This window comes from Pyrus communis, chromosome 6 (assembly GCF_963583255.1).
Source record: "Pyrus communis chromosome 6, drPyrComm1.1, whole genome shotgun sequence".
NCBI lineage: Eukaryota > Viridiplantae > Streptophyta > Magnoliopsida > Rosales > Rosaceae > Pyrus > Pyrus communis.
The window spans coordinates 10115530-10126726 of NC_084808.1; the positions used below are offsets into that span (position 1 = coordinate 10115530).

The 11197-nt window shown below is 38.5% G+C and overlaps 1 protein-coding gene across 1 annotated transcript; it reads right to left on the reverse strand.

Moving 5' to 3' along the window:
- Window positions 1-2440: 2440 nt before the first annotated feature.
- On the reverse strand, window positions 2441-4277 carry LOC137737715 (protein YIP4b-like). The gene is made up of 3 exons (XM_068477261.1): window positions 3613-4277; window positions 3405-3479; window positions 2441-2840 (listed from the first exon to the last, which is right to left on the reverse strand). The coding sequence occupies exons 1-3, from the start codon at window positions 4114-4116 to the stop codon at window positions 2580-2582; spliced, it is 840 nt and encodes a 279-aa protein (XP_068333362.1). The 5' UTR covers window positions 4117-4277; the 3' UTR covers window positions 2441-2579.
- Between the last annotated feature and the right edge of the window lie 6920 nt (window positions 4278-11197).

An 11197-nucleotide genomic window follows, 5' to 3' on the forward strand; every position in this document is an offset into this window, starting at 1 on the left:
AAGCCCCGACGGCCCCTTGAAGAAAGTGTTCATCATCCATCATCCGTTCATCCTAAGATCAAGCCCCAATGGCCCTTTGGATCAACAACCTCAACAAACCCATACACCCATTCTTCAAGATCAAACCCAACACCCCTTGAAGATTCATTCATCAACTGTTCATCCCTAAATCAAGCCCCGACGGCCCTTTGGATCAACAGCTCATCCACAAACCTACACCCTACGAAGATAGAATCAGAGAATCAAATTACAAAGAGATTGTAACCCCAAAATTCATTAATACTACAAATATATTTTGTACACGTATTCTTGTTTCTTGTTTCAGGAATTTTTCGTGTTTACACCCTTATCTCAACCTCATCCGTTGAAAGAATCAAACCCTGACTTCGCCCTCTGAAATAATTTGATTTTCACGTATAACACAACAATTTACATAGCACTAATTGGTAAATTAGTATCGTACAATTTTGAAAAAATTACTTGAAAATTTCACCCATCAATGCCCATGAACATTAAATCAAGGGTAAATTACACTTTACCACCTCAAGTTTGAGGTCGATTTCAATTTCTTACAACATCTTTAAAACATTTCAATTTCATACCTCAAGTACTATTTTATTTCAATATAATACATCCGTTACTTTTTCTATCCATTGATCCGTTAAGAACTGGCATGGTTGCCATATTTGTGTCATGTGGCTGCCAAATTTGTGCCATGTGGCAAAAAAAAAAATTTAAAAAAAAACCCTAAATCTTCTCAGAAAAAAAAAAAACCTGAAAAACGCAGAACCCCACCCCCACCTCCCCCGCAACCCTTCCCCACCCCTCTTCTCTCTCCCGAGTCTCCCAACCACCTCTCTGTCCTCCACTCTCTTCACCTCCCCTCCCATCCAAAAACCCACCCCACCCCCTCCTTCCCCGAGCCTTTTTTCCTCTTCACCCCCGCCCCCTTTCTCCCTTCCCTCATCTACAACCCCACTTTTATCCCTTCCAAAAAATCCAATTAGTTCCAAAGGGCTTTGCTTTTCACTAAAACCCCCAAAAGGAATTGCAAATATGGCCAAGCCCACATACGCATTAGGGCTTATCACCGTCGTGGCTGCTTTCGCCTCCACCTCCTTGTCCAAGACCAACTCTAACTGTGCTTATGCCGATCGCCCTTTCAACTTCTCTCCCTTATCTTCTTCTCCTTCCAATGCTTCCCAACAACCTTCCTCCCATTCTTTTCCACTCCAATCTGCGCTGTTACTTTCGTCGCCGTCGACCTCCTCGACCGGAGGTGCTACCGAGCCCCTTCCCCCACCAAGGTTCTCAATGATCAACCCAGGACATATGCCGCTAGCTTCAATCATGAACCTCTGGAACGTGCTGCTAGTTGTTGGACAAAATCACCAAATCTTCTAGTGCCAAAGATGGGGTGGGTGTGAAGGGGAGAAAGGGCTCGGGGAAGGTAGGGGTGGGGGTTGCGGGGGAGGTGGGATGGGGTGTGTTTTTGGATTAGAGGGGAGGTGAAGAGACTGAAGGAGAGGAAGGTGGTTAGGAGGCTCAGGAAGGAGAAGATGGGTGGGGAAGGGTTGCGGGGGAGGTGGGGGTTGGGTTCTGCGTTTTCAGTATTTTTTTTTTTTTAGAAGATTCATGTTTTTTTTTAATTAAAAAACAAAAAAAATTGCCACGTGGCACAAATGTGGCAGCCACGTCAGCTCTTAACGGATCAATGGATGAAAAATGTAACGGATGTATTATATTGAAATAAAATAGTACTTAAGGTACGAAATTGAAATGCTTTAAAGATGTTGTAAGAAATTGAAATCGATCCTAAACTTGAGGTGGTAAAGTGTAATTTACTAATTCGCATAAAAAAACGAATAGTAATAGTTAAGGTTAACTATAAAACTAGTCCATGAACTTGCCAGTGTTTCATTTTTCATACCCTAACCTGTTTTTCTTTTGGGTTTTTTTATGGGAATCAACATTCAAACTCACTTTCGCAAGACATTTTGGTCATTTCCGTTAACTCCATGTATTTTCTGTCAAATATAGGGGTGATTAGGACTTTTTATGCATCCAACAAATTTTATTTCAACTTTTATGTTATTTAGTTTTTAAGGTTGTGAATTGCATTTTCAAATTTACACGTAGTTTTAATAGAAAAAGAAATGGAGTTAACGGTAAGGACCAAAAACGCCAAACGTGAGTTTGAGAACCACAGAAAGCAAAAATAGATTCAGGGACGAAAATGAAACACGGTGACAAGGTCAGCGACCATTGTCGTAATTAACACTAACGTTTACAAATAGCAATTTATTTCAAAAAGTTGGAAGCTAAAGATGCTGCTGCTAAGTTCTAAAATATATCACTGTTTGGTATTAAGTGCATTTACATGTCTCACAATGAACAAGAATGAAGTCATCGGATCACAGGACAGGAGTAACGAAAAGTATGCAGACGTGACAGAATTAAAATCATGTAAGAAGTTTCACACAACAGATTTGATATAGGCAGACAGAGCACCAAAAACAAGTGAGAAAATGAAGCACCCCAAAAAATCCTATCTAACAGCATTGCTTACTTTTGGTGTGTCAATCAATGGCGATAATAAGGAAACCGATGGATACGTACAATAGGAAAACAGGGTAAAGTGCAAGGGCTTTTCTCCTGGGGTTGACCGCTGAACTCATGAAAGGATATGCAGCCCATGAACTCCAAGCCAGTGTTACGCTTACCACCACCACCTTCAATATCACATAATCCTTCACCATACATATCAGAGCTCCAACGTCCAGAGGAAATAAGCAATAACCGAGAAGACTAAGGCTCTGGAAGAATATTATGTGTCCACCCTGGAAAGAAAAAAACTTTTCTCAGTCTAGTCATTCTGTTAAAGGACCGTCTCTTGGCCTAGCTTGCTATATCTTAAGAAGGTGAATCAAGACGCAAATTCCGGCATTCGTGCATATTTCTCCCTCATTAACCGTATGATTCACAATCTAACAGCCACACCTCACATTACGGGAGAAAATTACTCTAATCTGTCTATACATAACACATACAAGCAAGAATACTTGTAACATGCTATACTTCTTGCAACAAGCACGGGAAACTCAATCTAGGTTGTATATATAGATAGATCACTCCTAATTTTTCACCAAGTGATGCATCAGTTTTCCATTTACTCAAATCTGAGCTCACTCTCGCCCTTCATTTACTTTTAGCTACTACAATACTCACGTATAATTGACATCATAACAAAATTGAGAGTACAGTGGTGTTGATATTAGATAGAGCATTCACACAAAATAAGAAGGGCCTCTTATATAGACTTCCCATTCACACGCAATTCTTGATTTCGAAAACCCAACATGAACAAGTCGATACAAGTAGAACGCAAGAGAGTGGGCAATTACCAGTAGGAGTACATTCAGTGTCAGAATCACAGCACCAGCAGCAAGCACAGCAAAAGCAACAGCAAAAACCTCTGACTGTTCACAAACAATTCCAATTGAAATCAAATGAGAAAAACCCACAAACCATAATCTTCAGAAAACCCAAACATATATATACATATAATAAAAATGAAAAAAAAAAAGAAAAAAAAAAAGAAGGGAAATTGACCTTTTTAACAGATGCAGACCAGGAAAGAGTGAGACCCAAGAATACAATGAAGAAGAAAGGTCCCCAGAGATCCCAATCCCTCAAGGCCTTTCCCGGATCCTCACGATAGGGGTTGGGGAACACCACAAGCTTCAAATTGCTCACGATTCTCGACAAGTCGCGCTTCACGGTGTCCCAAACGGGCTCGGTTAGGGTGTTGGGCGGGGAGCCGAACCCGGAGGGGGAAATACTGGGGCCGTTGGTTGCGGAGGGAATGGGAGGTGGGGCGGGGACGGAGGAAGGCTTCTGCTTCGCGGCGGAGGAGGGGGCTGGGGGTGGGAGGTTTGATGGGATGAAAGGGGATGATGAGACGGGAATGGAGGCGCGGGGAGGACTGGGGGGTTTGGCCGGGAGGACGTTGGTGGGGCCCGATTGGACGCTGGCGTTGATTAGGTTTTCGATCTCGTCGATATCGGATTGGGAGGAGGGGTGGAGGGGGACGGTGTCGCGTTCGGAGTGAGACATTGTTTTGGTCTCCGGAGTTTGGATCTGATCAGAGAGAGGGGAGATCTAGTGATCGAGCAATTTGGGTGTGGCGTCGGGAGGGAAGGGGGATTTAGGAAAAGGGCATTTTTAGGAAACGTAATCGTCAAGGGACTGATTGATGAAATAAATGAAAACAACAAAACGTGCGTGAGGGTTGATAATGGCCTTATTTGGCTCACGCGCATAGACAGCGCACAACAATATGGCTCCAATTGTTACGTTGGACATGGGTTTGGGTGCGTCAAAGTTGTCGAATTGCCCCGAGCATGGGTTTAATCGGTACAGTTGGTTTAGCCAGTACGGCATCAGGAGTTTAGCCGATATGACACTATTGGTTTTGTTGGTACGATACTAGGGCTCTACTTGGTATGGTACTACGACTCTCTATGGGAAGTTAGGAGGATGCGGTAGGGGGACATTGTTGTAGTTGGACTATCCTTAATGATTAGCACATTTTCAGTAGGAGTTATGGTTTTGGATTCTCTTCGTAGAATTCTTTCATTCTAGTTTTTATCTTTGATGTGCTTCTTTCTTTTACATCTTTATGTAAAAAGCTAGAATTGTTTATTTGCTAGATTTATGGCTGGTTTGGTATTGCTATACTTTAAAAAAAAAACTGTTTCTGCTGTACTGTGAGAATAAGCATCTGTGAAATAAAGCTGCAGAGTGTTTGGTAAACTTTTTTGTTAAAGTGTTTTTGGAAAAAGAAAGAAAACAGTTTTATAGTGTTTGGTAAACTTTTATGTAAAATATCTGTGACTGTGTGAAATGACCAAAAATGGTATAATATTAGATGTGCCATTAATTTAATTTTCTTAACAAATAAAGGTGAATTACTAAATATAGTTTATTTTTAAAAGAAAAATATTTATAAACTTTATCTTAAATATTAATTAGTATGACAAACTACTTCAATTAAAATATTTTAGACTGAAAAGCTAGGATTCATTAGTACAATATTGTTAATGTACTTGAAAGTAGTCTAATTAGATAAATTCATCAAACTTGCCGCTATTATATTTCTTAATGCTTCTATCTCATGTGATCCTTCAACTTGATAATTTTGGTATTCTTCATCATCATCATCACTGTTATCGCTCTCTTCACAAAAGTCACTTGGGTCATCAAAATGACGATCACGTTCAGAATACCTCTGTATGTAGATATGAAGAGCCGTTGTAGCAATGACAATCTTCACTTGCTTATTGAACGGGTAATTAGGCAGACCCTTAAAAGTGCCCATCTTTTCTTCCATATCCCAAAAGTTCGTTCAATGATTCTCCTAAGAGAAGAATGCATGTGGTTGAATACCTCTTTATGACCAGTTGGTTCAGCACCCCTACGAAAATCCAGGAAATGATATCTATCACCTTTATTTGGCCCCAAATAAGCTCTCATTTGTGGGTACCCCGCATCTACCAAGTAATATTTTCCTGAAAATTGAAAATTTTGTTTTGTATTGTAATAATAATACAAAGCAAGTATGTAAAATGCTATAATAAGTATGAAGATTACCATTTATGGCACCAATACAATCCTAAAAATAATGAGGATTTACGGTTGCTAACTATTGCGTATGCGCAGAGTTTGCAATTAGTTGCTTCTGCATACAAGTCATACCAATTAACGAATAAATAACAATAATTTGAATAATGGTGTACGAAAATTAAAATTAAAAAAAAATTAAATAAATAATAAAAAGCTAAGAAGGCAACCAAACCTGCCGTGTGAAGCGTTTCCCATCCATGTCGATTTCAAAATCTACAAATGAAACAAAAGCTTGTAGTTAACTTCTAGGAAATCCCTTGGATACAACATTATTGATATTACAGAATAGGACTTACCAGTAGGATAAGCCAATAATGCTTGAATTTTCTTCAGCCATTAGTTTCTGATAATCTTTAGGAAGCGCATGAGCGCTACACAAAGGAGAACATTTGTCTTATCTTTTATAGAACTTAGGAAGATCGAGGGTGGGTTCGGTACGGTTACCGTACTAAAACCCTTGTACCAATTACCGTACTAAACTTTCAGTTTGGCAAAATCTATTACCATTATCATACCAAACTTTCACTATACTGAAGTTCAGTATTGCCAAATAGTTCGGATGGCATGGTATGACAATGGTAATTGCCACTTTGTTTTGAGACAAATTCTGTTTTTTCTTTTTAACCCAATTCAGGGGCAAAACTTTTTTTATTGTACCTTTATGTCATACATTGTAGCCTATATTCATCTATTATTCATCGTTCCAATTGACACACAGTAATTCAAATGATGCATCAAGATTTATGATGAAATTAAGCTTACAATCCAAATAGAAGTTACGAATCAAAACAAATAGAGGTTAACAATCCAAATAGAAGTTAAAGTTTCAAACCAAATGAAAATTGAAACTAAACTTCAAGAAGTAAAATTCATCGATCAATTCTTCAAGTTTGAGATGTCGAAGCTTTTGGAGGAGGCATTGAACTTGTAGAAGATTGAGCTTGTGTCAAGCCTACGTTACAAACAAAGAAAACATATTAGTAGCAAGAAGAATTAAAGTTGAAAACCATTTAATAAAAAAATTAAAGCATATCTTACTTGTTTCCACTTCTTCCATTTCCTTGTAAAATTGAAGCATATCTTTCGTTGGTTTCTTGTAGAAGTTTATTGCATCCGCCCTAAGCCAATCATAAGTACACACTAGTGCCTCTACCATTTTAGGAGTCAAGGATGCCCTAAAAGGGTCCACAACCCTCATCCCTAGGCTAAATGCATTTTCACTAGCAACGGTAGAAGTGGGGATTGCAAAGATATCCTTGGCTATTTGTGAAAGAATTGGGAACTCTTTTGTGTTTGATTTCCACCAATTCAAGAGATTAAAGCCACCAACAACAATGCTAATATAAGGAGCGGCACAGTACTTATCAACTTCATTGGATATCTCTAAAAGGCGTTGCTCCCTCCTTTCTTGTATAAGCTCCTTCATCATTTCAATTTTGCTCTCATCACCCCCACAAGCTTGAATTATGTACTCCTCATTTAGTTCCACATCTCCCAATGGAGTCCCAATGGTAGTAGAAGAACCCCTCCTATACTCATTATACAAATCCAGCAAGCATTTTTTAATCTCCTTAAGCATCCAAGCTATCTTTCTATCATCCCATCCAAGTGTTTTGAGGCTAATGGTGATCATTTGAACTTTATAACAAGGGTCTAGAACTTGGCCAAGAAACATAAGTGGGTTCACATTCTCAAAACTTTCCCAATACTTGTTAAATTTATGCATCGTTGTAGTAGCCACCCTTTGCAATGTAGGATTGGTAGGATCTTTCTTTTTCTTCTCAATCTCTATTTGTAAAGCAACCACTTGATCCCATAGCAAAGTTGATGTAACATGTTTTGTTGCACTAAGCTTCAAAGCAGAATCATGAAACTTCTTAAGAAAGAGTGTAAAGGCTAGTGATTTCTCCCAATCCTCCTCATTCGGATGCTCCACTCTTTTCCAAATTCTTCATTTAATCCATCTCCATTTCTTCAAAATAATCACGAAATAGCACATTCTCCTCCGCCATCCTAAGAAACACCTTCCTAAACTTGTATGCAATGTCAAGCATTTTATATGTTGCATTCCACGTTGTAGACACATCAAAAGACACATTTGACATCTTGTCCATCTTGAATAAGATAGCAAAATCCCTAAACTTATCCAATCTAGCCGGTGAAGAATGAATGTACTTGACACAATTTTGAATCCCCTCAACCAACTTAGCAAGCTCCTTTAACCCACTCTTGACAACTAAATTTAAGATGTGACAAGAACGCCTCATATGTATGTACTTCCCACCAACCAAGGGAAAATTCATTTCCCCTAGCCTCTTTTTCATGTAGTCAACCGCAACATCATTGGCGGAAGCATTATCAACAATAATGCTAAAGATCTTCTCTATCCCCCATTGGTTCAAACACACCACTAGAACTTTCCCAATGTCTTTTCCCTTATGACCCGTGATGTTTATGAAGTTTATGATCCGTTTGTACAACTTCTATTCACTATCCATGAAGTGAGTGGTACCTACCATGTAGTTAATGTTTTGTACCGATGTCCAAGTATCGGTTGTGATACTTACTCTTTGATTATGCATTGCTTCAAATAACTTAGACTTCTCCAGCACATATAAATCCCACACATCGGCCGCAATCTTCTTTCTATTTGGAATCCTGAACCAAGGTTGAGCCTCTTTCATCATATCAATGTACCCACTACCTTCAACTACCTTAAATTGTCCCCCACACCTTTAACTCAAGTTTATTTTGGTTAAAGGTGTGGGGGACCAATCCACCGCCCATAGACTCATTTGTTAAGACTGGTTGATTATTATCTGCTTTCATATAAAGAGGTGAGCCTTTACAAGCCTTTCTAAGGTGATGTCCTATGCTTGATGTCCCATTTTAACCAGGATCGGCCGGAACCTCTTTTTTGCAATATGAGCAAATTGCAAGGTAATGTATTTCCCTTTACTCAAGGTTCTTTTCACTCTCTTAGCATGTAACCAACACTCCGATCGCAACCCACTTACATCTTCATATTCATCGGGCACATCTCTCTTACCACTTCCCACACTTTCATCCCTTTCTCCTTGATTTTGTTGTTGAGGTTGTATTTAAGTGTTTGGGGTTGAGGTTGGTGTTGGAGTTGGGGTTCAGTGGTGGAAGGTGTACTGGTAGTAGAGCCACACAGAGATTGGCTTGTCCTAGATTTCTTCTTGACCTAATACCGAAAATAAAACACAACATTATATCGTATACACATCATATCCAAATATAGTAGAAGCTATTCGTATACACATCATACCAAAAACAGCACCCATTCCAATTGTATCAATTAAAAAGAAAATAAAAAACAAGTCATGATCAAAGTAATTAATTAAAGTTGTTCAAAGTAAGCAGAATCATGCATCGCCTTTAAAAATGTCATGATTAAAGTAAGCAATTGGATTATGGGAAAAGGAAATTCCCTCTCCCTATATTTATCTCACTTTTATATATGAAATGAATCAAATGATAGTAGGCACACTGCATGCATCCCACATAGCTCCAAATCTCACACTTTTCTATCACACACAGACACACCTAGCTAAAGCTAATCCCTCCTCCCTTCACATTTCACACCCAAAACCTCGAATCTAAACCCAACAAAGCAAATTATACAAACCCAGCAACCCAAAAGCAGAAAAGCATAGAAGAAAAAAAGATATGCATCATTGACAAGTGATAACTCGATCAAAAGATCATGCAATTCCTAATCGATTGAGTCTAATTCCATTTAACAAATCAATTACAAATCCCCAATTTATCAATTTAGGGTTTCTCATTTTTTTTTTTGTTATCTTACTCTAGAGAACTAACCTTGATAGACGGAGTCACGAGAGAGACGAAGATGAGATGGATGAGACTGTTTGACGGAAGTGTTCGATGGGAGAATCTGAGATGGGTGGGTGATTTCTTTGTCTCCAACATAGAGAATAGAAGTAGAACGGCTGAAATGAGAGAGAGTGAGTAGTTGTGACTCTGTGTCTGTAGGTTTTTATTTTCAAATTATTAGAATATTATAAATATGTGTTATATAATTTATAAATTATATATTATATTACATTTTCAGTACGGTATGGTAATACCATGGTAATGGTATCCATTACCAATACAGTACCATGAAATTTCGGTATGGTACAATACTGTACCATTACCGATTGGCACAAAATCGATATGGCACGGCAACTTGGCAAAAAAAATCCACCCCGAAGACCAAACTTGCAAAGCAAGGGAACAATAAGGAAAATAGCGGGATTACCTTCTTGGAGCCTGACCGAGGCCCCGAGGTCTGAAGCAAATGGTCCGTAATGGAAAAGATAAAACCTGAAAGGATGTTCCGGAGAAATAATTGAGTATCATTAGTTTTCATATCAGTATCTAGTAGCTATGTGAAGTTCATATTACGTAAATGTCTTACCATGTCCATGATGGGGGCTTCGAAAAATAGTACAATAAAACCTAGAGCAGTTCTTCAGTGTAGCATTTAACGTATAATTATATCAGCAATTGGAATTTTCAAGTAAGAGAAAGCTTTAAAAAAGAACAAAGGTCTCTGAAATACACAGGGACAAAATAAACTTCAATGGAAGTAAACCCGGTATAATAACGCTAAATCTCATCAAATAAATTTCAAGCCGAGAATTCCAATCTCAAGAAAGGTAAATTTTTTATAATCCTTCAGACATTAAAAATTTAGTATTGTTAAGTAAGCTGTTGAAATGTTAATACTTTCTTAACATGGGTGGTCTCAGGAATTTGGTACGAAACTACTAATTGATGAATAACATATTAGTGAAAGGGGTACCTTCGACCTTCATACGTTGGCTTTTCTTGGTTTTTTCCTGATCAAGACATTAGGCGGTAGATAGGGTACGTTGTTTGTTTCTCTTGTCTCATTTGGTTTTGTGTTCTGAGCACCCAATGTCACTTTGTAGCTTGCCTTGTTATCTCAGCACCCAATGTCATGGAAACTCTGGAAAGGTTTAGTATATTTTGTCGTTTGTAATCTAAACTTTGATACTCTATGGTGACGTCATCGGAGCGTGTAAGATATCTCTGTGCTCTCTTCCTTGTTCTAGTGTAATCTATCTCCTCATAATGTCAAATCAAGTGTTTGGTGCCATCATCGGAGTGTGTAAGATTTCTCTCCGTTCTCTTCCTTTCGGTCTTGGTTTTTTTAGTTACTTGTTTGTATTTTCGTTCAGGAGAAATAATAGTGATTTGTTACTGGTGTTCTATTGACAGGTATTGGTGTCGTGCTCTTGGGTAAGATCTCATCTCTCTCTCTCTCTCTCTCTCTCATCCCTTCATTCCCATGCTTTCCCATTCTGATGGTATTGTCAATTTGATTCGTTCTTACTGCTATTCCTTTCTGTTTTGATTCTAAGTAGCATGTCGTGAATTCATCCATTTTGCAGTAATCATTGTCATCATTGTTGTGGCATACAAGAAAATAAGAAAGGAAGGTAGAAGTCCTGTTAAT